Genomic DNA, 26827 nt, shown 5'->3' on the forward strand with positions numbered 1-26827 from the left:
GTCCCTTCCCTTTGAGCACGTCAGATTTCCTCTTCCAGGGGAAATGGCAACCCATTCCAGTATTCTTGACTGGAAAATCCTATGGACAGAGGAGCCTGACGGGCTACAGTCCATGGGATCATAGAGAGTCAGACACAGCTGAGCATGCAGGGAGTGGATTTGAAGGGGGAGAGGGGAACAGGCAGGAAGGGGATTGCATGTTGGAGCACAGGTGCCTGGATCCTTCCTTTATAATAGTACCAGGCTACTTCCTGCACCTCAGCCTCATGCCAGACCTGCCTGCCATGGGCTTTATGTACGTTTATTATCATAAAGCTTCAAAACCCTCAAAGTAGTAAGTCCTGTTATTCCCATTTGATGAAAACATGAGGCTCAGCACAAAGGAATAACCCTTTGGCCACAGAATTAAGGTTTGAGTGTGACAGGATGACTCTGGCCCGTCTCTCCATCCTGCAACCCTCGGTGTCTACCTAAGGGGTGGCCGTGCAGGCCGGACAGCAAAGAAGCAAAAGGACCATGGAGTGACTTTCTCAGCGTTAGGCGGTTCATGGTTTCCCATTTTTTCCTCCTTTTTGTTCCCTAGAGTTGAAGGAGTCCCTCTCTCTGTTTTGTTGGTTTTAAGAGGAATAAAACAAAAAAAGTGAGGAGCGAAGGGCTCCATGAAGTTGAGCAGGGAGCCAGTGCGAGGCCCCGTGGCCCAGGAGAGCCAGACTGGGAGGGTGCAGACGGTGGTGTTATGAAGGACCACACCAGGCCCCTGCCCCCCAGGGAGGGCTCAGGCTCTGTGGCTTGTGGCAGAAATGCCCTCGGGCCCCAGGGGTGGAGGAGTCACTTTGCCCTCCCCTTCAGATAAACATCCTCAGGTTAAATATAAGCCTTGAAACAGGAGGATGTCATTAAGACTTGGAAAAATAGTCCTCAGTTTTCAGCGTGCTAAGAATCACACTTGAGCCTTCCCAGGTGGTGCTAGTGGTAAAGAACCTGCCTGCCGGTGCAGGAGATGCAAGAGACACAGGTTCAATCCCTGGATCCAGAAGATCCCCTGGAAGAGGGCATGGCAACACTCCAGTGTTCTTGCCTGGAGAATCCCATGGACAGAGGAGCCTGGAACACTAGGGTTGCACAGTCAGACACAACTGAAGCGACTTAGCACACGTGCAAGAATCACCTGAGGTGCTTGTTTAAAATGCTGCCCTCCTGGTCCCCCACTCTTGGAAACTCATGCAGCAGGGTGGAAGTGACACCCCAAATCTGCATATTTAAAACACCCCAAGCCATTTTGCTGCCAGTGGCTCCTGAGCCAGGCTGCAAAAAACATGGAGGATGAAGGGGCAAAATCTCAAACTTCTTTTGTGAAAGCAGCTTGTTTGTCATTTTAGTTTAATCTCACGAGCACAAGTTTTCTTATTCTGGATGTAGTTGTGGTAGGTATGTTTATGGAGCTGTCTTGCTGAAAGAAAGATAATGCACACGCAGTTATGTGCATAATTGCAGTTAATTATTGTGTTGTGAATGTATGGTTAAACTCGATAAAGATCAACTTATAAAAACTCTTATTACAAGTTCTCTGTTATTTGCCATTAATCACTATTGTGGATTTTTTAGGGGAGTTTCTTCGTTCATCTACTTAATTAAAAAGTTTTGTGTTCTTGCTGTGTGCCTGGCCCTGTGGGAGGAGTGGGGAGAACACACACAGTGGGCCCACAGCCGGGCGCTGACCACTGCCCTCCAGGGACTTACAGTCTGGCCAAGGAGACAGATTTGATAAATCCCCAGCAACCACAGGCATTTCAATTTCGTGTATGTTTGTGATTTTTATAAATGTGAAAGTATTTTCATAGATACCAATACAGAGTATACAAACAAACACTGCTTGTCAGGCCATAGGTTGTGATGTGAATGTTTTGTTTGTTTTTTTTAATTGACTAACATACAGATTTTGAAGTTTCCAGGTAGTCTCTGACTGGGCTAGGAAGATATATCCTATAAATTCTACACGAAGTTGGATTGTAGGGTTTTTTTTTTCAATCAGTGAATTAAGACTTCATGTATGAATATGTTGAATTAAGATGTCTGAAAGATGCATTGATTTTTTTTTTTTTTCCCCATCACATTTCTGCTCCTCCCCCATTTGTGAACCTAGCATATTAGGAGAGCAATACACAGCTGCTTTCAAGCGCATGCATACCTGAATGCAGAGTTGTCATCCAACAATGAGAAGCACAGAGAATTCTGATTCCTTGCTTAGCAGTTTCAGCATGTCCTCAATGCTGTTTTCTTGCCAGAAGTCTGAGCGTGCAAATCGTCTTTGAGAAAACAAATCAATAGGAGACAGAAGCTGTCATCAGTAACCTCTGCTTCCTGGTTTTCAGCGTTGCAGGTGGTGAGCTGTTTGACTTCTTAGCTGAAAAGGAATCTTTGACTGAAGAGGAAGCAACTGAATTTCTCAAACAAATTCTTAATGGTGTTTACTATCTGCACTCCCTTCAGATTGCCCACTTTGATCTTAAGGTACGTTGCTTGGTGTAAACCAGATGAAAGCATATGCATATCACAGCACTTGTTGTTTGTTTGCTGGGACAAATGGAGGCATCCAAAAGAGATACATGTATTTTTTTTTTTCCTAGAGGGGTTTAACACATAACAGTTATCAGTATAAATCAGCAAGTATATAATGCATGCTTACTACAGCAGTTCCTAATGATTGTGTGGTATAGAGGCTTAGGATTAATCATCACATTCTAGAATTTTCCTGGGGAAGAATTGAAGGCTCTTGCCAGCCAAGTCTTTAAGCAAGGGGGCTGCTGTTGGTTATGGGGTATTTTCATCCTGGAGTAGCCACTGGCTGTTCCATTTCTCTCCACCTCTGGCTATTATCATATAAGATGGAAGGTATTTTAACCTCTACTCTCTTTCTTGATGCAAAGGCTTCTGGGCTGACTCTGTCTCGCAATCAATTAAGCCAGACTCTGAGACTGTCTACTTGGGGTCTTTGTTGACTAGGGGCAAGGCATTATCAACAATAAAAAAAAAGGGGGGAGGGGGGCAGGTCATACTCCCACCCATCACAGAGGTTATGGTTTCTTTGGGAGGGGAAGACATCCATATGAGCAACAGAAGTGACAATGTAAGATTCAGGGTACAGTCCAAAACAGTGAGAAGATTATCACCAAGCAGTGTGTGGTTGATTGCCAAGCGAATGACTCCTGTCCTTGGAGCTAGGATAAGACGTAAGAGAGGGGAAGATTTTCCCCATACTTACTGGAGCAGAGCTGTCAAGAACACATCTGGATCCCCCAGTACTCACTGGCACACGCCCCAGAGGCTGCTGCTGGGAGCTGGAAATGCCAAAGCATAAATACCCACTGAAGCAGCCCTTAGCAGTGGGCCCGGGGAGATGGTGGATAAATACCCCAGCTTCCTTGTCCAGTTGGAAAATTCGGAGTGCTACCATTTCTCCCCAAGTCCTCCAAAGAGACTGTGCTCCAGTCACCCCCACCTTGATAAGACACTTTATGTCAGCTTCCTTCCATCTCCTGTCTTCCCATTCGGCCGCCCAGTATTCCCTGGGGTCCCCTCCCACTTAAGCCAAATCCCTTTCCAGATCTGTTCCTGGGAGAACCTAAACCAAGGCATTTATTTTTCCTGGTGTTCTCTTGCAACCTCTTTTATCCCTACTTTTTGTTGTTTTTTTCAGGAGAGAGGACAAACTACACTGCCATTTTGTCCTCAGCATAACATATGATAGTATTTTTTTTTTATTGTGGAAAGATAAACACAATATAATATTTGCCATTTTAACCATTTTAAAGTATGCAGTTAAGTGGCATTAAGTCTTATTCACATAGTTGTGTAGCCATCACCACCATCTATTTCTTGAATCTACTGTTCTTCCAAACTGAAATTGTATATCCGTTAAACACGAAGTCCTCAGCCCTCCTACCCCCAGCTGCTGGCATCCATCATTCTACTTTCTATCTCTTTGATTTTGCCTATTCTAGATGCTTGATGTAAGTGGAATTATCTAGCATTTCTCCTTTTGTGACTGGCATTTCAATGTCTTTAGGGTTCATCCATATTGACGCACATGTCAGAAGTTTACTCTTTCTCAGGCTAAATAATATTCCATTGTATGGATAGACCCTGTTTTGTGGGCATCATGTTATTTCCACCTTTTGGTTGTTGTGAATAACACTGCTATGAACATTGCTGTACTATTTTTCTCTTTTTAAAGCCCGAGAACATAATGCTTTTGGATAGAAATGTTCCCAAGCCTCGGATCAAGATCATTGACTTTGGGTTGGCCCATAAAATTGACTTTGGAAATGAATTCAAAAATATATTTGGGACACCAGAATTTGTTGGTAAGTTTTCTTCATTCCTGTGGCCATACCATTCATTTTTCATAAACATTATGCTGGCAGAATTCCCCCTGCTGCAGCAACATTTCCCTGTTACATGATTCTGATTTATACATGAAGATTAGACTGTTGGTTCACTTCCTTCCAAAACTAAATGTGCATTCGTTTCTCCATAGCTCCTGAGATAGTCAACTATGAACCTCTTGGTCTTGAGGCAGATATGTGGTAAGGACCATGTCATTAATGTTGTCATTTTTCTGGTTTATTTTACTATTCGTCTGATATTGTTTTTCTTCTTGTTTCATGTCTAGGAGTATTGGGGTAATAACCTATATTCTGTAAGTACCCAAATTCACTATTTGTGCTCTTCCCCTTTTTCTTTGAAACTCTGTGTCGTGTTGATCACTTCAGGTTATGCATCCTTTTATGTACACATAGTCATTTTACACCTCCAGAACACATTTAGTTTATACTAATTACACATTTTCTCTTAATTTGAAATGAGTCATCAGAAATTGCAACACAATCACTGAAAGAAAGCTTGACGGCCCATCACTGCTGAGAAAATAGGAAAGGTTTTTCTTTTATAAACTACTAAACGCTATTCTAAATTAACTTTTTAAATGTGTCCTTTGCATAAGCTGAAGCTTTTGTACATGACAATTAAACGCCCTGTAAAATGTAATTGAATTTTGAAGTGACTGCTCAAGCACCAGGTTAGACTGTTATTCCTCATTCTCCTAATCAGATATTGGAGGAGCAGCATGATAACACTAGGGAGACTTACTCATGTTCTGTGCTCCACTTTATTAACAGCCTCAGTGGGGCCTCCCCGTTTCTCGGAGACACTAAGCAAGAAACATTAGCGAACGTATCTGCTGTCAACTATGAATTTGAGGAAGAGTACTTCAGTAATACGAGTGCCCTAGCCAAAGATTTCATAAGAAGACTCCTCGTCAAGGATCCAAAGTGAGTGTCCCTTGTTCCTGAAAGTTGCCTAGCCGTGGCCTCAGCTAGACGAGGGTTAGCACCTGTCCTGTGCACGCAGCCATGTTTACTCCTCGCTGGTTGTTTCCACCTGGCAAAGAGAAGCGTACCATGTGGAACGCTTCAGAAAATGCAGGCAGGTCCCCTTTGTGCCTTTCAGTCCGGTGGGCACAGTGAAATAAGCACACAAAGACTGACGTTGTTTTCGGCTTGCTTCCGTGAAGCAGGTCCCGAACTGCGTTTTCCAGAGCATCTGCTTGGTAGGTCCAGCCGGCATGGAAACAACCGTAGTCTTTGCTTCTATGGTCACTGCATTTTTTTTTTCTTTCTCCTCCCCCCCACAAAGGAAGAGAATGACAATTCAAGATAGTTTGCAGCATCCCTGGATCAAGGTGAGTTGCATATTGCAGTTGGTTTGGGGATCATAGGGCATCCTGGAATTCATTTGCCCTGGGCTCTCTGGGTAGCTCAAGAATCCACCTGCAATGCAGGAGACCCTGGTTCGATTCCTGGGTTGGAAAGTTTCCCCTGGAGAATGGATAAGCTACCCACTCCAGTATTCTTGGGTTTCCCTGGTGGCTCAAAGGGTAAAGAGCGATGTGGGAGACCTAGGTTCGATCCCTAGGTTGGGAAGATCTCCTGGAGGAGGGCATGGCAACCCACTCCAGTATTCTTGCCTGGAGAATCCCCATGGACAAGAGGAGCCAAGTAGACCACAGTCCATGGGGTCATAAAGAATCCATGGGGTCAGACACGACTGAGCGGCTAAGCACAGCACAGGATATCACGTGGCACTGTGAGTTCTAACCACGGCCATGTCTGGAGTATTGTGTTTGCTGTAGGTGCCGTATTTTAAGGCAGCTGAGAGAATCCTCATGATAACAGAGGTAAAGAGGAGTGAACTACCACAGGGCAGGATGGTGATGAGAAGCTGAAGGGCAGAGCCACTCAACCACTTTGCATTTGATTATGGGATATTAGCCCAAACACTATTTTTGTTAAGTTTTTGAATTAAATTCCACCATTTAAATATGATATCAAATTTAGATTCCCAGCTTCTCTTGAAAAATCTGAAGTTCTGCCAACACTGAGACCTCATTCCACAAGGCTGCCAGAAACTCTACCCTTCTGCCTTTGTGCCAGGCCAGGGTCACCCCCATCATACATATACCTACCTGCCTGGCACCTGTTGGCATTTGGGTTAAAGAATCAAAGCTGCTTCAGATAGAGCAGAAAGGACTAAGGGTGGGAGCATGGCACCCACTAAGGGTGGGGGAATCATGGAACCAGTTAATGGATTGCAATGCAGTAATTTGCTTTGCCGAAGTAGGTTTGGGGCAGCTAGCAAACTCCACCTGTGCCAGCTCCCAGCAGTTACCTTGGCTTCCCTGGAAGGCAATGATATCTCCTCTCGGAGGCAGAGCTGCATGGCCTTCTGAAAAAGATGCAGTGGAGGAGGGATTTTAATGATGTGGGACAGAGTGAGTTTGCTAACCTCTGAGGTCTCAAACAGCTCTAAATTACTTGACGATGTTAAGTTTACTTGTCTCATAATGTGGCCTCACCATGAATCATCCCATTCCCAGACTCTTTTATGGAGAGTTGTAATTCAGCTTGGTCCAAGCTCAACTTTTCAACTTTCCCCCAAGACCCAGTCTATGGATTTTTCTCAAATCTTTAGCCACAAGAGTTAGCCTTCAGAGACTACGTTCCTAGATCTGCTGTATTATCCCAACTGGTTTTATTACTTTAGCAAGGTGAACAGGTAAGCATCCCAAATAGTGAGAGGTATCCAGAAGTTGTCATGTAACACATTTCTGTCATTTGAGAGCTCTAAATTGTCTTGGATTTTCATTTTAGCCTAAAGATACCCAACAAGCACTTAGTAGAAAAGCATCGGCAGTAAACATGGAGAAATTCAAGAAGTTTGCAGCCCGGAAAAAATGGAAAGTAAGATTGTTTGATTTGAAGGAATTAACTAATTCAATTTCCTACGTGGTTCTCTCTGCTGAGGGTGTATGTCTTCTGATATCAGCAATACAAAAGTGCATCCATTTTTCAAGTTCACATCTGTACCATTACTCTATTTTCAAAGACAAGCAAAAATATTATTTCAGTCCTATTTAGCTCATCTTTTTACATGTAATCTTGTATTTATTTTTTAAATCAAAGCCATTCCCGAGGCACATTTTTAAATCAGTGCAATAAAATTATAGTGCAGTTTTTTCTAAATGCAACAAACCACATTTTAAATAGATTTGTTCCTTGTGGTAAGCAGCATGGCATTATGATTATCCCAGAGTCTGTGTAAATGGCTCTCTAAATCCAGCTTTGGTCTGTGAGTGGTTGGGATGAGGGTAGGGTGGGCCAGGAGCATTCGCTATGATCTCTTCTCAGTGTGGATGGTTTCTGCAGTGGCTGAGTAGGATGTGGCTCTAAAGAACATTCCATCCAACTTGAACAAATACAAATTCAGGGTTCAGAGGGGGACAGGATGGCTTCCTGTGCACAGGGTCATGTCAAGCCCAGAGGAAGCAGGTACTTGCCATGTTTCCTCATCACTGGCCCAGAGGTATACCTCATTGTCATGCCCATCAGGTTGGGATGCCTTCATAGAGATGAGGACCACAGCAATAGATTACTCAAGACCTGACTCTTAGTTCTGAAAAAAGCCCTGAAAATAAGGCTTAAAGTGTAGTGTGAACCACCATAACTTTCTTTTTCTCATTCTCTGTCTTACATATACACGCAGTCTTTACATGTTGCTTCTGCCTTTGAGAGTAAATGCAGAGGTGTTTGTCCTATTGGCAAAAAAGTCCCCCACCTGCTCATTTCCAACAACTGTAAGAGTTTTGAGAGTCACACTGTCTGCCATTACCAGCTTGCCTGGGCATCACGGACACAGGGCCCTTGCCTACCATGCTTCTCCAAGGGGGGACGGCCACAGGCTCTGTTAGGGTAAGATCACGTTCCTCAAAGAGTAGAGAGTGAAATATGGAGAGTGAAAATGAAATATGGAGAGTGAAATATGGTATCCATTTCTATGGTTTGATAATGAAATGTAGAAGGAGAATCTCTCTTTCATTGTCTTGATTTATAAGACCTTTAGAAGTTTCTTTAAGCAAATATAATCTAACCTGCTTCTGGGATTGCCCACCCCTGAAGAGTATGTGCTGTCAGCAGTGAATGCTATCTCAAAAGACTTTGTCATCTGCACTAATTTGAGTATTGTTATATAAGCTCTCTCTCCTCCTTTCTCCCTGCCTTTTATTCACTTTCTCTCTCTCTTTTTTTTTTTTTAATAAAGCAATCTGTTCGCTTGATATCACTGTGCCAAAGATTATCCAGGTCATTCTTGTCCAGAAGTAACATGAGTGTTGCCAGAAGCGATGATACTCTGGTAAGCAATCCTTTTCCCTGGGTAGATTCGTTCTTAGCACTGTGTATTTACAATGTTTAAGTTATTTGACTTGTTCAGCAACCCAGAAAACCTGAAATCTTGGAAATGTCAGGCCTGTTCTTCCTCCTCTCGAAGAGGGAGTTGGGATGGCTGATTTGATGTACTCTATACTTTTTGGTCGTTTTTCCTCTTTGTTTTGATTGGCTATACCCACTACCTCCAACCTCCACCTTCCCACCCTCCTCTGCCCCCCAGCACAGTTTGATCAAAGAGAGCCTGGCCAGTAAAAGGGAAAGAGCATCTAATTTTCATGAACTAAAACGAAAGCCCTCTCTTTCCGCTGACCTTGGAGAATCTTGAACTGTAATAGTACAAAAGGGACAGACAGCCCTGCTTCCAAACACACACACACAACACACACAAACACACACGGCAGAAAATCAGGGCAAATGCAGTGGGGCTTGATGATATAGTTCATGGTAGATCAGAAGGCTAAACCCGCTCTCTTTGTTGACATTGTATTGACTTCCAAAGGTCCTTGAGAACAACTGCACAATTTTTTTCCCTAATCCAAACTGAAACCTAATCATAGATTAGCTGTTGAGATATAGTGGACACATCAAAATTCAACAAGACTTTACCCAACAGTCAGACAACGGGACTTTGTGAACCCTCAAGGAAAAGGAGACTCCAGAAAAGACAGGAAGGGTGGTTCTGTGGGAACCTGCAGGATCGTGTAACTGAGTAGTCAGGGCTTCCTGAGTGGAATCTGGGGACTCCAAGGGCAAGGTCACACATCAGCAGACACCAGCTCTTTTTTTAATCCCCTGAAGCTAACAGTTTTACTCAAGTTCCAGGTCTAGCCTTATAGAATGAAGAGTTAGGAAATACTAAAAAGAAAAAAAAAGAAAAAGATGCTGGAGAGATGCAAGTTAGGAGAAGAGAGGAGAAGAGGAAGAAGTCTGGACTGGGAAATTGAGGGTGACAATGGAACCAAGACAAGATATAAACTATTAATCTAAGTCAGGAGATGAGAATGATTAAATCTTATAAATTAAAATCGCAGAACAGTCAGTTGGGAGAAAATACATTGCAATGAAAAGTTTAGGGTAGGAGAGGGCCTGAGCTTGTGAAGGAGCTCCAGGTGGAGAGACCCCCCTCCGCAGTCCTCAGGTTCTGTCTCATCTCATCTCAGTGTCCTGTTGATCATGAGGTGTTACAGCAACCTGCCTGTTCCTCCATTCTCCCCTTTCTCGTCACTCTCACTTTCAGGCAAATGTCTCTTAGTCTTTGACTTGAAAAGGAAACCCAATGGAAATCTTAAACATGTATTCTCTACAAATAGTATTACAGCCCTTCTGAAGCTCATTTGAATTCAGATTTATAAAGAGAAAGCAAAGTTCAGAGAAATGCTTTCTCCCTACCACCCCCACAGGCAGCGGTTCAGCCTCTGTAGCTATGCTTTTCCAGATCTGCAGTTGTAGTAGCTGTACTTCTGTGAGTCCAAAACTTTTGTGATGGAATTTTTCTAGCTTATTTTTTGGTTTTAATTTATCATATTTTACAAATATCTTATATATATTTAAGAAAGTATTTTGACAAATTAGCAAAAATTTAGTAAATTTATTGTTCAATGGTATCGTTATTTTCTCTCTATAAATAGAAATGCATCCATTATACTTTGTTTTATCTAGCCTTTATTTTTACATTTCTCCCCTTTTGGGACCTTATTTAAAAAAAAAACAATTGTTACCAACTTTCAGAGAATGTTATTATGTTATAGAATACAGGAATTTCTAGTAATCAAAAAATGACAATCTGTAATGGAAAATTGACAAAGTAAGTCTTTCTTATTCAAAGATATCATTTCCTTGGTTCAATAGTTTTAGAGTCTGAGTTACACCTGAAATTTTCTACAGTGGTTTTTGGAACTATATGTTTTGAAAGATTCCTAAGATAAACACAAAGAGTAGTTTGTCATCAATCATTGTCCTAAATCTGAATCTTCAGAGCTGTTTGCTGTCTGGGTTACAATGCAGGTGACATAAAGTCACAGGTAAATAGTAGGTGGTATTAGTTCCCAATGTGGGAGGGGCAAAAGGAGACCTCCTGCTTCCCTTCATGACGAGGTAGATTTGGGGATTAAATGGCTTACTTGCCCCCTGAAGGCTCCTCTTAACAAATGAGCCTTAGTTTCTCTGATATTGGTAAAAGGGGCAGCATAGCCAGCTGTGTGAACCTTTTTCCCTCTTCCGTGTCTCTCTCAAGGATGAGGAAGACTCCTTTGTGATGAAAGCTATCATCCATGCCATCAACGATGACAATGTCCCAGGCCTGCAGCACCTCCTGGGCTCCTTGTCCAACTACGACGTTAACCAGCCCAACAAGGTCTGATGCTGTCCTGCCAGGGGGAGTAGGGGTCAGGGGTCATAGTGACTGTGCTCCTCCAAGTCCAAGGTGGAGAGAACCCATCTGCTTCTCCATTCTTCTTTCCTGTGTAAACTCCATACTGTGGGGGAAATCACTTCTGCTTAGAAAGTGAATTGAATTAGAAATAAGGTCTTTGTGCATTGAGGGCCTTTCTTCACACAAGGCCCTTCTATATGCAGCTAGCATGCCCTTCTAACCAAGAAATTTTATAGGTACTCATCTTGCAAATAAAAATGTCATTTTTGGTTGTGAATCCAAAAGAGGGCAGGCTACCATTTTCTCCCATTTCTACTCGTGTCAGGCAGGGCAGGTGTGTGTCTATGGAGACACAGGAAGGTGTCTGGGGCAGCGGTAGTAGTTTAGGCTTTTCCTTTCCTATCAAACCTGAAAAATTGTATTTTTTTTCCTTGCCTTTTCCAGCATGGGACTCCTCCGTTACTTATTGCTGCTGGCTGTGGGAATATTCAAATACTACAGTTGCTCATTAAGAGAGGCTCAAGAATTGACATCCAGGATAAGGTCATAATTCTGTTTTATTGCAAAAGGAATAATTTTTTAAGTATTTCCAAATGTCTCTAATCATAGAGGTAACAGAGAAAAATACCATATATGCCCTACTTCATTTCTCAGTGTCCTGAAAAGGAAGATGAACTGATTAAGTAGTCTGGTCCTGTCTAACAGGTTATAAGGGAAAAGGCAAACATTCATCTTCCTCATGACTCTGTTACTCAGCATCTGCCCTTCTTTGCGTCCTGCCCAGATTGACTCCTTATTGATCGCATTGACTCAGTGGTGTCAATTGATGTTATATTTGGAGAAGTTTTCATTATCCAATTAATCTCATCAGAAATGTATTTTCCCACATGTTTATTAGGGTAACAGGATAAGGAGGATATGCTTTGAGGTGTATACCTCACTGGGAGTGTAGACACAAGTGATGACCAGCTAATTGTCGTTACGCTGAATCTGTCATCAGCTTCCATAGACTTTCAACAGCACTGTTGATAGCCTAGAACTGGCCCTTGACAATATAGGGAATTCTCACTGGAAGTTGAAATGAAGGTTTTAGAGGGAAAAAAAAAAAGTTTTTATTTTGAGATAATTCTAGATTAAAAGAAAAAAATCTAGAGAGATAATATAGAAAGCTCACTTATCCCTTTCACCCAGCTTTCTGGAATGTTCATGTCTTACATAACCTTGGTCCTTTTGTCAAACCAAAAACTGAAGTGGGGTTTTATTCCTCTTGGGAGTTTCTCCTTTGGCGTTTGCCATCACATAGGAAAAGAAATATACCAACTGAGTGATGTGTGTGTTCAGATCCATCTGAGGGCGTGACTCTGCCTTGGTTTTTGTATAGGGTGGATCCAATGCCATCTACTGGGCCTCTCGGCATGGCCATGTAGATACCTTGAAATTTCTCAATGAGAACAAATGCCCTCTGGACGTTAAAGATAAGGTAAGGCCACTTCTCTCCTTATGGAAAGTGATAAAAGACTGCATTTGAGTGTCGGCATGCCATCTGCATCATGACCCAAAAAAATAAGGATTCGGGACCAAAATCTTCCTACAGAAAATTTAATTTAGAAGTTTCTTTTTGCTGGTAACTTGGTCTAACATTAAAACCTGATTTTAGCTGAAATATGCCAAGTGGTTGTCATATTATGTGAGCAGTGAACTGTCTTCCCCGTAACATGAAAACTCAAAAGTTCTGCTAGAAGGACAACCAGAAAGTGGCCCGAGTCCTGGTCCTCTTCCCACCTCGCCATGTGCATGTCTCTTTACTATCCTCTTCCTCCTTGACATGACTGACTCTGCTGACTTTGACCACTGGTACTAGAAGGGGTAATGAGACAGTGCAATTAAAGTTAAGGCTTTGGGGATAAAAATGTTATAAAAAATTATTAACTTAGGGAGATACCCTACTTTCACACACCATGTTTCATCCAGTCCACACAATACTCCTGTGAATTAATGGCAGGGCTGGGACTTGCACCTAGGGTTCCTACTCTCTCATCTGTATGTATTCCACCATGTATGTAACCCTTCTCTGCTTCTAATACTAGTAGACTGATTCATTATATTCAGTCAGGGCTGTCACGTACAGTTGTATAGATTGTGCCCTGTACCATATCTAAGGGATAAGGGATGACATTCACATTCCATGTTCAGTTGCTCAGTCATGTTCACCTCTTTGCAACCCCATTGATTGTAGCCCATCAGGCTCCTCTATCCATGGAATTTTCCAGGCAAGTATACTGGAATGGGTTGTCATTTAAAGACATACTTTTATTATAGCAGTTTTATGTCAGGTGGCAACAAATATCTCCTTCTGTTTTAGATCAGTTTATTCTGACAGTTTTATGACAGATATAAGTAAAAATATCTTGTTACGTCTATTACTAATTCACAGAATATATTATTGTAGGGACTAATGGTAATATTTATAAAAATCTCTGAGGATATAAGAAATTATATTCTAAACATAGACAGTGAAGTCAGAAACTTGCTAGTAAATAAAACCTTGTGTTTAAGTAATTTAATATTAAACAAGGAATTTTGTGTTTTGAAAAAAAGTCACATAGCTGGAAGCATCAGTATATGAAGATTAGGAACATCCGTCACGGAAAAGGGAATGGACTCTCACTTGGTGGGGTGGGTAGAGCAGGTGTTTTACACACAAGAGAGGCCAGGTGTGTGAGTGTAACATGAGCGACATGGTGGACACCCCAGGCAGGGTCCCTGGCCCAGTCACCAACAGGGCATCTGGCCTGAGGACAGGCACTGCCTCAGGGGAGGACGTGGAGCCAGGCCTGTGTGGGAGTGGGCCTCCAGTCCTGTGTATTCTAGTCCCTGGAGACGATTCTCGGGGCTCTGAATTTCTGGCTGTGTCTTTTGCAGTCTGGAGAGACAGCCCTTCATGTGGCAGCTCGCTACGGCCATGCTGATGTGGTTCAGTTACTGTGCAGCTTCGGCTCGAATCCCAACTTCCAGGACAAGGTGGGTCACGGTAGCTGATGTCCCCACTTCTTCCTACTCTTTGCATGGATGTGCAGACAGCCAAATGATAGGCTTGAGTACTTTGGAAGTGCATCCAAGTTAGGTTTTCTGCTTTAATTACAGAGGGCAGGGACTCAAACAAAAGCACTGCCATTCATTCATTCATGAATCCTCTGAACAACCCTTCAATTCTCATTTTACAGATGAGGAAACTGAGGCAGAGAGAGGTTCGGGAGATTGCCTAAGATAGCACAGCTCGGTAGTGGTGGAGCTGGTGCTCAAACCCACACAGACTGGTTCCAGAGTGTTGATAACTACTACAGTGTAACAGCCTCTTATAGACAGATATCTATGTGTCTGATGATGTTGGTCATGAATATGAAGACCTGATGACCAGTCCTTGTTGTTGAAGCATGGTTATCTTGGCCCTTTCTCTGCCAGAGCAATAATCCATTTATGTGACTCACCGTTATGCTGTGTTCATGACAGGAATCTTGAGACAGGTTTGTTAGAGGAGTTCTTGCTCAAAGAAATCCACTCCCTCTGTTAGTAATCACAAATGAAGTAAACTATTGCACTTTCACAGGAAAGATGCTATACATCCACACACGCAGGGGCTCCATTGTTCAGAAGAGCTGAGCCCATGCATGGTGCCACTGGGCTCTGCAAAGTCAATTGTCAGTAAATTGCTGGAGAAAGCTGAACTTGAATTAAGGAAAGGCATCAGACCCAGCCCATTATTTCATGTTAATGTTTTGCTCCAATAGCTACAAGCCCTTTCTCTCCACTGCCTCATGTTTGCTGCCAAATTTGGTTAGGACTCTCACCATGCCTGTACTTTCTCTCATCTTGTTGCATTCTCCTCTTCTCTGTGCTTCTCTCCTTGGCCAGGAAGAAGAAACCCCCCTGCACTGTGCTGCCTGGCACGGCTATTACTCTGTGGCCAAAGCCCTTTGTGAAGCCGGCTGCAATGTGAACATTAAGAACAGAGAAGGCGAGACCCCACTCCTGACAGCCTCCGCCAGGGGCTACCAAGACATCGTGGAGTGTCTGGCTGAGCATGGAGCCGACCTTAATGCATCCGACAAGGTGCTTTGTGGGTGAAAGTATCCCACTTGCTGAAAAGTCATCTAGTGGGGGCTACAGGGACCACAAGACTTCTCAATTCGTTTACCTAAAATAACATAGATGCAACAAGTTGTAATTATCCTTTCTTTTCTCCAGTCTAAAGATTCTGTGACTCTCGATTCTGTTTCATAATTAATGTTCATTTGTGGGATGCAGCAAAATTTATGAGATGATCAAATAATTCAACTCTATTTTATTTTTAGCTTTTTTAGCTTTGGAGCAGGTACAGCGGCGATCATGGAACCCAAGACAGATCCTCATTTAGGACTGAAATTGGCAACGCACTGTTGATTTGTAGATAGACAAAGAAATAGGTGGTTTATTTACTTCCATCACCTGCTGTTTTGTAGAAAGACAATAAACTATTCTTACTTGTTTGATAACAATTCTAGACAAGGTTTCCCTTCTTTAATTAAGCAAATTCAGCATAATCTTTTCTTATTGTGAACCTATCCTGCAGTGAAACTGATGCTACCATCCATGGTGGTTTTGGCACACTGTGGTTCACTTAGTCACTGCCCTCTGTGGAGTATTCTCTTGGTACAGAGCAGCGGTTCTCAAGTGGGCAGTGACCTTGCCCCCAGGTGACATTAGGTAGTGGCTGGAGACGTGTTTTTGGGTTGTCACAGCCAGGATAGGGTGTCTAGAAGATAAAGACCAGCAGCTCTGTTGAACAGCCTGCAATTCCTAGGACAGGCCCCAAATGTTAACAAGGCTGAGGTTGAACAACCCTAGAATAGATGAGTTAGAGAAATGCTTCTAAGCTCCCTCTACCGAGCTCCTAAAACTCAGCACTTATCTTCACCAAGGGCTCTACAACAGGGAGAGTGAGCGCCCAGGCTGGTGCTGCGTGGGTGCAAAGGTTAAATATGTTATATTTGCTTCTTAGGGGTTCCCTGCTGGCTCAGTGGTAAAGAACCTTCCTTCCGATGCAGGTGACATGGGTTCAGTCCCTGGGTTGGGAAGATCCCCTGGAGAAGGAAATGGCAACTCACTCCAGTATTCTTGCCGGGGAAATCCCATGGACAGAGGAGCCTGGTAGGCTACAGTCCATGGGGTCACAAAAGAGTCAGACACAACTTAGTGAGTAAGCAGCAACAGTTTGCTTCTCATCTATGTGATAGCATATCACCTCAGCTTTCTCAGTTTCTCAGAGTGAAAAATAAAACAATAAACTCTCTACTTATGAAGTTAGTAAAGATTACTGAGCAAATGTTTTCCAATTACTTGTTAAAACAGGCCACTGGAGAACCAACAATGACTTAAGTTCTATGAATTCAGACACAAGAAAGACTGTGGTGTCTTCCTACCTGAATGTACTGGCCAAGCCTAGATTAATTAAACTGATGGTCAGCTCAGACCGGGATTATTCAGAGTGAGACATGTGGGGCCTCACCTCAACCCCGCCAGGAATAAAGTTTGCGGTTTTTAATCCTCCTTCAGGCTTTGCAATAACGGTCCCATTGCCAGTTAAACCTGACCCAGTGAGGCTAGAAAGGCAACCAGCCAGTCCCACATGCCCGGTCAAAAGTGCTCACGGCCCTGGTGTTTGTTACAGGATGGACACATTGCTCTACATCTTGCCGTGAGACGATGTCAGATGGAGGTCATCCAGACTCTCATCAGCCAAGGCTGTTCAGTCGATTTCCAAGACAGGCATGGCAACACCCCCCTCCATGTGGCCTGCAAAGATGGCAACGTGCCGATTGTGGTGGCCCTCTGTGAAGCCAACTGCAATTTGGATCTCTCCAACAAGGTAAAGCTGGAGGGAAGATCTCTGCACAGTCCATCCATGTCTCTGTGTCTACCTGCTTCTGGGTTTGGGCAAGTTTCTCTCTTCACTGTTCAAAGTCAGTATTGCTTTTACGGACCTGTTCTTTTTCATAGGGCTTTCCACTTTAAGTGTATTTTGCATATGACTTTTTAATAATTTCCTATAGTTTATTACTTTAATAAATTGTTCAATAATTATTTAATTATTAAATAAATATTATATAGGAAATTATTTAATTTCCTATAGACTAGTAATTTAATAATAGTCACAGAAAAGTATTACATTAATATTTCCGGCTGAGACTGGCTTACCATTTATAAGCATCTAGAAAGAAAGTGGAGAAGGCAATGGCACCCCGCTCCAGTACTGTTGCCTGGAAAATCCCATGGGCGGAGGAGCCTGGTAGGCTGCAGTCCATGGGGTTGCTAAGAGTCGGACACGACTGAGCGACTTCACGTTCACTTTTCACTTTCATGCATTGGAGAAGGAAATGGCAACCCACTCCAGTGTTCTTGCCTGAAGAATCCCAGGGATGGAGGACCCTGGTGGGCTGCTCTTTGGGGTCACACAGAGTTGGACACAACTGAAGTGACTTAGCAGCAGCAGCAGCAGCAGAAAGAAAGAGAAGGAGGGAGGGCAGAGGAGAGAGTGTGTGTGTATTTTCTCTTCCTGGAGAAGAATCAAAGAACATGGTACAAATCAGGGCAGTGAGTCTTCAGAAAAACACCTAGTGAGTTATATGATTGAAATTCCTAGAACCGGATTTCTCTAGTTCCCCCCATTTGGGAGTTTTATGGTTTTATCTTTCTTGTGCTAAATACATTTGGTAAGACTAAGGGGATACTATCATTTGGTGAATGATAAACAAATAAAAACCCCCATATGTTGACTTCTGGAAATTCTAGAAATTAGCTAACACCTTCTCTTTTCCCTGAATGCCATCTAGATTTTCATTACCTAGCATGGTAGAACAGTTGGATAGTCATATGGTTTCAGCTCTGTAACTGTATGAAAGGCAAGCACTATTCTGTTACCATTATGTTAAAAACAAAGTCTAAGTAGAATTAATTTTGTAATTTCAGGAAATATTTGTTTATAAGTGGCAGACATGATACCAGCAGAATTTAATATGGTTTGTTTAAGGTAAAAGAATAACTGAAATACCTGGAAAAATATGCTTCTACCCCCCCAAAAAAATTCTTCTTGCATATTATGTGATTAATTCTAATAGAAATTGAAATAGGTAATCTTCATATTCTGGAAATATGAAAAGGCAGTATCCTAAGTCCTAGCCCTCAGCTGCTGGTTGCTTTCTTAGTTTATCCTTTTCTAATCTTGCCAAGTCAGTTATATAAGCGGCTTAAGGAAGAAACTAAATGTAATATAATATTAAGCAGCATCAAGAGGTTGGCTTTCCTTCCAAGAGTCTTTAAATGAATAAAAAGCAGCTTTAGGGACCTCGTGGCACTCCTTTGAATGGCTGTGACTTGGCCGTTGTACGTGGTGACTTTGTGGGTCTTGCACCTTCAGAAGAGCTGGTGTCGGCTTGTTTTTCTCTTCCATTTTTTTGTTGCTTATTTTAGGAAAGATGATGAGGTCTATAGAGGAACTTAAAAAATGTGCAGAAAAGTAAGAGAAAGGCCTTGCTTCCCCGGAAAGCATATCTGCCTTTACATGGACTGACCCTGATAGCGTGGCCACGGCACAGTGACAGCCACGCCCCCCAGGCAGACTGTCACTCCTCTCCGTGCCCTGCCGTTTCCTCCCCTGGATTCCATTCCCCCAGAGACACACGCGGCCATTCAGATCCTACTCCTGTCACCAGCATGTGACAGGAGCTTGTCACAATTTCTGACAGTCATTGCAGTGAAACAGGCATTTCTCTATCTGCATTCTTCTCACGTGAAAATCGGGAGACTGGCTATTTAACTCGGCTGCGTCGGGGAACGTGGAAGAAGAGAGGAACTGGACGATACAGAAAGCACACCCTTAACCCTTTGTTCTCTTCTGGATTGCCTCTTCTGATCAGCAAAGGGAGAAAAGGCATGTTGACACGTGTACAGGTGTGCACACACACACACACACACACAGATGTGCACACACACCCAGGATCCTACCTAAGAATTCCGTGCCTGTCAGGTATTGATGAACGAATGAATGCCTTTTTCTGACAGCACTGTGCCAGGTGCGATGTGAAGGGCTGGGAGGTGGGCAGCAGGGAATGACTCTTGTCCTCAGGCTGCTTGCAGACAGACACAGGGACATTTCACTATAAGAGCATCTCATGTTATAACCGCTACTGTGATAGAGACACTGGTGCTCCAGAAGCATGGGCATCTGGACACTAAAGAAACTGGGAAAAGCTGTTCAGAGGTGATTATTTTAAATGATTGGGATTTGGACAGATGGAGAAGAGGGGAAAAGCGTATTTCAAGAAGAGAGAGGCAGCCAGGAAGGGGAGTTGAGTCCAAATGGTGAAAGGCCTTGAATATAATGCTAAGGAGTTTGAGTTTTGTTCGGTCAAGCATTGGAGGCCATCAAACTGTAAACCCTCCTAGTCTTTTATCCATCCTATGTCTATTCCTTGACCTTTTTCCCTTCTATAAAACTATGCATCTTGTAACCCGGGACTATCTTCCTTACACAGAAATCCAAACACTTCCTCCAAATCTTCCAAACCAACTCCTTACTTTTCACTTTAGCTCTGGGGTATTTGAAAGCTTCATATCTGTTTTCTAAATGACTCTAGGAGTTATCAGTAAACAAAACATAAATATGCGCACACACTGCAGCATTACTTATAGTAGCAAGAAATGGAACCACCCTAAGTGTCCATCCTCAGCAGGCTAACTAAATAAGTTATGATATATCTAAATATTGAATATTATTCAGATATCTGAAAGAATGTAATAGATTTCCTTATAGACGTGGAAAAGTATTCAGTCTGTTGTCAGATGAATAAAGCAAGTTGACAGAATGGAAGGTGGAATATGATTATGTCTTCACTTTTCAAATTATTTCTCTCCACTTAATGAATTCATAGAGAAAAGCCTGGAAGGTTTGCGTGGGGCTAGCTCTGAGTGGGGGATCTTGGGGGAACGGAAAGAAAAGACTTCATTTTTCTACTGTGTATCCTTCTATGTTGTTTGGATATTCTAAATGAGCATGTGTTAACTTCTTAACAAAAACCTACATTTATTTGCACATAAACAGAGATAGCCAAACTTGCTCAGTTCATAATTTCCATTGTGTAAAGTAATTTATTTTTTTCTGGTTTCCCCCGAGCAAATGAAAAACCTTAAGTTCCAGGAGTTCCTTGGTAACCTAATGGTTAGAATTCTGGGCTTTCACTGCCATGGCCCAGGTTCAATCCTGGTCAAGAGCTGAGATGCCACAAGCTGTGTGGCACAGCCAACAAAGAAAAAAAAATTGTTTAAATACCTTTGTTGTTGTTCAGTCACTCAGTTGTGTCCGACTCTTTGCGACCCCGTAGACTGCAGCACTCCAGGCTGCTGAAGTTCTGTTTATTAAGTTATTCAACCCAAACAACCTAATATTTCAGGAGCTGATGGAACAAATGATTCACATAAATTGAAAGAAAGCTATTTTTTTTAAATTCTCAATTGACCACAGTTGTGTACTAATGGTAGGTGTGTGCTTGTTGCGAACCTTCAGAAATAGTCACAGAAAAGTATTACATTAATATTTCCTGCTGAGACTGGCTTACCATTTACGAGCATCTAGAAAAAGAGCAGAGAAGGCAATGGCACCCCACTCCAGTACTCTTGCCTGGAAAATCCCATGGACGGAGGAGCCTGGTGGGCTGCAGTCCATAGGGTCGCTGAGAGTCAGACATGACTGAGAGACTTCACTTTCACTTTTCACTTTCATGCATTGGAGAAGGAAATGGCAACTCACTCCAGTGTTCTTGCCTAGAGAATCCCTATTTAAACCTTGGACTCTTTAAAGGTGTCCAACAAGCACACACTTTCCATTAGTACACAACTGACTCTTTAAACCTTGGACTCAGAGTGGACACCACGACCCCTATATCCTGTTCTGTGTGGATCTTCACAAGATACCTGCTTTGTATCACAGCCACCGCCAACCCTGTGCAGTGCATACGCAATGTCACTGAAAGGAAGGCAGTCCCAGCTAATTTGAGACACTGAACTGCCTGAAGCTAGTAGTTTCCCTGGTGTCGGAACCTGCTGGTTCCATCAAAAATTTAAAGTATTCCTCAACACCCCCTTGAATACACTGCAGTGCCCCCAGATACCTTGGCCCATGGTTTGGGAGCCGTAGGCAATCAAAAAGGCTGGGTATGGCCGTGGCGTTTCACCTCATTAGAGCATCTTCACTTTCTGTCCTTCCATGCCTTCTTCCCTTGCTGTATCTAAATCTGAGCCACAGTGCAAATTTTTCTGGAACTTTGGGGCCTTCAGCCCTGACTCATGCCTCCTTTCTTCCAGCACAGCAGGAAACTTAATTTAGTTATTTTATGATAAGCCTCCCACTCTTTCAGCCTTTGAAGTTTTATTTTAAAGTCACTCTGTTAGCTGAGAAATACTTGAAAACATTTTGTTTGGCTTGCCTCCCCAAGGAGATGGCAAGTTTCTGGAGAAAGGAGACCTCGCCTCCTATCTCTTCCTGGTCTCTCCACACATGTCATCCTCGGCAGCAAGAGTGAGGTCTCTCCCGGGTCTTTTTGTCTCCTGCAGTATGGACGGACGCCTCTGCACCTTGCCGCCAACAACGGGATTCTGGACGTGGTCCGCTACCTGTGTCTGACGGGCGCCAATGTGGAGGCGCTGACCTCGGTGAGTAGCCCTCTGGCAGAAGAAAATGACTGCCAGTGTCTCAAGCCTCAAGGGCACAAGAGGGAAGGTATTGCTTGGCAACTGCACTGCAAAGCAGACAGGCTGCTATTAAGCTCCAGCTCCTCCGCAGGCAGTTATGTAAACATCTGCCCACACAAACCCAGGGTAAGATCTTGTTAATGCCTCATCCTCTTCTTTCCCCAGACCCACACTGCCGGGAACACCTGCTGTTTCCCACTGGCCTTTTCGTTTCCTGTGTTATACAACAGGCCTTCATGTTTTGTATTAACTTGTGTGTTTATCTTTTCTAAGTGTGCCCCCTCCACTGTGGGGGACTGAAGGGGCCATGGGCTTTCAGAGAGGGAGGAGGAAGGCCCCTCGGTGTGGGGGGGAGCAGGTGACAAGAGCTGTCCTTTCATCTTTGAAAGGTCTGGCTTTGCTCTTAGGCCTGCATCCGTGCAGTAGTGTCCGACTCTTTTGTGACCCTATGGACTGTAGCCTGCCAGGCTCCTCTGTCCACGGGATTCTCCAGAATACTGGAGTGGGTTGCTGTGCCCTTCTCCAGGGGATCTTCCCAACCCCAGGGACCTAACATCTCTTATGTCTCCTGCATTGGCAGATGAGTTTTTTGTTTGTTTGTTTTTGTTTTTTATCACTAGCATCACCAGGGAAGCCACAGCATATTTTAAAATGAGGTTTCTTTAGTTTCCCCTCTTTAGTTTCACTCCTGACACTCCCCATTCCAGACCTGGTACCTCCCTGCAGAAGAAACCCTTTGATCCTCATTTCGAGGATACCAGAGAGGAACCAGACCCATTGTTGTGTCTACGAATGAGATAAGGTTGCTGTTTTACAGCTGCAGTGAAACATTATCTTTTGAGCTGTTTCTGGCCTGGCAGTGGGTTGAGTCTCCACTGGCTCATGTGGGAGATTCCTAAAACTCACAAGAGCTTTGCTAACACAAACTGTTTCTTTAGAGGAGACCCACTGGAGTTTTAAATTATGGCAGCTAACCTTGGGAAAATCAGGGATCTGAAGCTGGAGAATCATACAGGGGATGGCCAACTGTGGACCACAGACCAAACTCAGCCTGCTGCCCGCTTCTGTTAATAAAGTTTTATTGGGACATTGCCATGCCTGTTGTTTACATATTGTCTGCAGCCATTTTTACTCTTCAAGGGGAGACTTGAGCAGTTGCAGCAGAGACCCCAAGGCCCTCAGAGCCCCAAATATCTGCTCTTAGGCCCTTTACAGAAAATGGTTGCTAACCCCTGGCCTAGGGCATTGCCTCTCTGGTGGCACAAATGTGACGAGAATGTCATTCCCTCCCCACAAGCAGGGGGTCTGTTTTCTGCAGTGTTGAGCCCTGAGCTGGGTCCTTCTGCAGGCCCAGTGATGACCAATGCTTTACATGGGACTGGACTTTCTTAGGGCACCTGCTCGCCCATCACAAGCCCACCCACAGCCACCTATGAACCTGATGTGCCATTATCAAACTTTCCCCAACCATGTCTAGGCACTCAGTCTAGTTACTCCACAATAGAGCACTTATATACATTTTTACGAGAAGAAATTTTTTTTTTTACAGATATTGCCTCATAAAAAGTAAACTGTTGACAATGGCTGTGAAGATGCCAGCAGCTGCTCCTGCCAGCCTGGCAGTGTGGGTCAGGGTCTTGGGCCTCTGCTGGGTCCTCAGGCTTCTCCATGACCTCTGTGAAAGTGAAGTTAAAGTTGCTCAGAAGTTAAAGTGTCTGACTCTTTGCAACACTCCTCTGTCCATGGAATTCTCCAGGCAAGAATATTGGAGTGGGTTGCTGTTCCCTTCTCCAGGGAATCTTCCTGACCCAGGAAGGAATCGAAACCAGGTCTCCTGCACTGCAAATGGACTCTTTGCCAGCTTAGCTTCCAGGAAAGCCCTGACCTCTGTGAGGCCACAGTCGTCTCCCCATGCCTTCCCCACAGCAGCTGCCCCCCAGCCTTGGGCTCGCCCTCTGGAGGCTCTCAGGTGTACCTCCCCTCCCTGCCCACCCCAGCTCACTGCAGATGCTCTTCTTGGTCCTGCGAGTCCACTTCCTGGGGGCTCCATTGTTTATTCATTCAGCAGATACTGAGCACACACCGGACAGACACAAGGAACACAGTGGGGCCGCGATAGGCGAGCTGGCCCTCCCTTGAGAAACTTCCAGTCTAGTGGGAGAGTCAGAACCAAGGGTCACAGTGAATATGCAGCTACAGAGTGGGACCTGAGCCAGTTGGGAGCCAGGGTCCCCAGGGGTTTCCAGAGGTCAGGAGCACTCCTCAGAGAAAGAGGAGGACAGTCTGAGCCCAGAAGAAGGGCTGTGGGCTGGAGCAGGGGGATGACGGGGCTGGATGTGCATGGCCTCCCCAGCAGGCACAGCAGAAACCACACTGGCTCCACGCAGGAAGGGCGTTATCATGGAGGTGCCCTGATGCAGGCCTAGGCTGGCTCCATAGAAGGACAGCGGCTGCCTGTGTCATTCTAAACTTCCTAATAGCCACATCTGATAGGAGAAAGACAGGAAGTCAGTATCAGTCAAATACTAAAAGTAATATATAAAGTAATATATTTCATACATAATATGCCAAATATTATCATTTTGACTTGTAATCATTATTTTTAAATTACTGAGATATGTCCGGTTCTCTGATTTAAGTCTTCAAAATCTGTCTGATTTAAGTTCTCTGATTTAAGTCTTCATCTACAGCACGTCTTAGCTCCACATTTCCAGCCCGCCCCAGGAGCTGCATGGGGAATGGAAAGTGAAAATGAAAGTGCTAAGTCGCTCAGTCGTATCTGACTGTTTGTGACCCCATGGACAGTAGCCCACCAGGCTCCTCTGTCCATGGAATTTGGCCACCACGTTACAGACAACACCCTCCAGCCCGTTTTGTCAGCGGGCTTTTCTCCTCTGCCTGAAAGCACCGTTCTTCCCAGTCAGCACCACAGCCCTCGACCCTACAGCGCCCCCTAGCTGCTCTCTTTCCTCTCCCAGCCTGTCCTCAGCACGGATGGCCGGGAAGTCTTCAGATTATCTGTTTCTCTTTTTCCTTGCTTCCCACTTCTCTTCTGCCCGCCACAGTCTGTTGCCGAATCCCTGTGACTCAGCAGAGGGAGTCACCTCGCTTTTTCGGTGGTGTTATTTAGTCACTAAGTCATGTCTGACTCTTTGCGACCCCATGGACTGTAGAGCCCACCAGGCTCCTTTGTCCTTGGGATTTCCCAGCAAGAATCCTGGAGTGGGTTGCCATTTCCTCCTCCGGGGGATCTTCCTAACACAGGGATCGAACGCATGTCTCCTGCTTGGTGAGCAGATTCTTTACCACTGAGCCACCTGGGAAGCCCTCAAAACTTCTTTGTTGTAAAATAAAACAGATTTTCTTTTTAAGAAAGGACAGGAACAAAAGAACTTGGTGAATTTGACAAAGGCCTTTGTAGCCCTATTGAGATCAAAAAATAGAACTTCAGAGGCCATCCCAAAAGCTCCCAGTGGCCTGTCCCAGCTACAGTGCACCGCAACCTCCCACCCCGAGGGCAAGCCCCACTCTGACTTTGTAGTTCTCTAAGCATTTCCTTCCTTGCCTTTCTTTGATGTCTTTCTCACCTATGAGCCAGCAGTCACATCTAGTTACCTCTTCAGGACATGGTACTTCCTTGACACCCACCCCTGCCTTAGATAAGAAAATCCTACTTGCCCTCCTTCCCCTCGCACCTCTGCTGCCCTCCTCCAGCTCTAGGTCTTCTTGCTGCTGCTCCACCCCACCTGGCCAGCTGCCCTCCCACTCCCTGCCCTCTGCTCCCCTCAGAAGCCCCATGGCTGCAGCTGTACCTGGGAACTCAGACCCGCATCCGGTATCTGCAGCCCTGTTTGACTCCTGAGCACTGGGACCAAGCCTTGCTATTTCTGCCGCCTCAGGGCCTTTGCACTTGCTGTTTTGTTGTTGTTGGTATTTGTTTTTGTTTTCCTTTTGCAAAACTTCCTTGGGTATCCAAATGGCTTGCTCTCTCACCTCCTTCAGGTTAACTCAAATGTCACCCTCTCAGTGTTGCCAGCCTCCTAGACCACTGTGTATGACAAGGAAGGCAGAGAGTGCTGGGTTCACCGGTGGGCCAGCTTCAGAGCTGGCACCTTGCTTAGCATGGGACTGGGATGAGGAGATCTAGCTCCTACACCTTTCCTTCTTGGACAGAAAGCTGGGGAGGGGGACGTTGGGGACACTCTCAGCTCTTTCTTCGTTAATTACTGCTGCTTGCTTTTTCTGCTCATGGTGCTTGATTATTTGTTTTTCTCTAATCTACTCAGGAACCTATACAGTAGAGTGTCATTTCTCATCTCACAGATGAAGAAACTCAAGTTCCAGGAGGCCAAGTGACTGACCACACAGTCTGGGAGGGACGGAATCTGAATTAAACCCGGGTCCTTCTCACTCTAGAGTTCAGCCTCTTTCCAAACACTGGCAGAATTCTTTTGGAAGCTGAACAGTGTCCTTTAGAGCAATACTTTTTGCAAACTGTAAAGTACCAGGCAAACATAAGGAAGTATTGGTGGCAGTTTTACTGTCATTTGTGAGACTTGACAGTGGAGAATAACTTTGCCAGGCCTTTGAGAGAAATCTATGGTCAGTTACACCAGAAGACAGATTTTAAGTTGAGGCTCAGATTTCTTCCAACTAAGACAATGATTCCAAAACGTATTGGAACTATTGCCTTAGTTAGAAGCCATTCTATTGTCTGCACAATAGAATCACCTGGGAGGGCTTAGAACCCTGATGTCCAGGTCACACCTCAGAAAGGTAGAAGCTGAGTATACGGGTGGGAACCTGGCAGCAGAAGTTCTTAAAGACTCCAGTGATTCCAGGGTACCATGAGATTTGAGAAGTAAGGCCTGTGCTTATCATGTCAGTAAGG

At 44.2% G+C, this 26827-nt stretch overlaps 1 protein-coding gene across 1 annotated transcript in view; it reads left to right on the forward strand.

Annotated features, from left to right (window-relative positions):
• Nucleotides 1-26827, forward strand: part of DAPK1 (death associated protein kinase 1) — a 204149-nt gene that overhangs the window by 141625 nt on the left and 35697 nt on the right. The window contains exons 3-17 of the mRNA XM_068974445.1: nt 2373-2511; nt 4235-4364; nt 4538-4586; nt 4673-4699; nt 5178-5330; nt 5695-5740; nt 7209-7298; nt 8656-8748; nt 11017-11136; nt 11599-11697; nt 12536-12634; nt 14077-14175; nt 15067-15264; nt 16862-17059; nt 21799-21897. Coding sequence (XP_068830546.1) covers nt 2373-2511; nt 4235-4364; nt 4538-4586; nt 4673-4699; nt 5178-5330; nt 5695-5740; nt 7209-7298; nt 8656-8748; nt 11017-11136; nt 11599-11697; nt 12536-12634; nt 14077-14175; nt 15067-15264; nt 16862-17059; nt 21799-21897 — 1639 coding nt within the window. The remainder of the gene's footprint in view (nt 1-2372; nt 2512-4234; nt 4365-4537; nt 4587-4672; nt 4700-5177; nt 5331-5694; nt 5741-7208; nt 7299-8655; nt 8749-11016; nt 11137-11598; nt 11698-12535; nt 12635-14076; nt 14176-15066; nt 15265-16861; nt 17060-21798; nt 21898-26827) is intronic.

The sequence above is a fragment of the Capricornis sumatraensis genome, chromosome 6 (genome assembly GCF_032405125.1).
Source record: "Capricornis sumatraensis isolate serow.1 chromosome 6, serow.2, whole genome shotgun sequence".
Taxonomy (NCBI): Eukaryota; Metazoa; Chordata; class Mammalia; order Artiodactyla; family Bovidae; genus Capricornis; species Capricornis sumatraensis.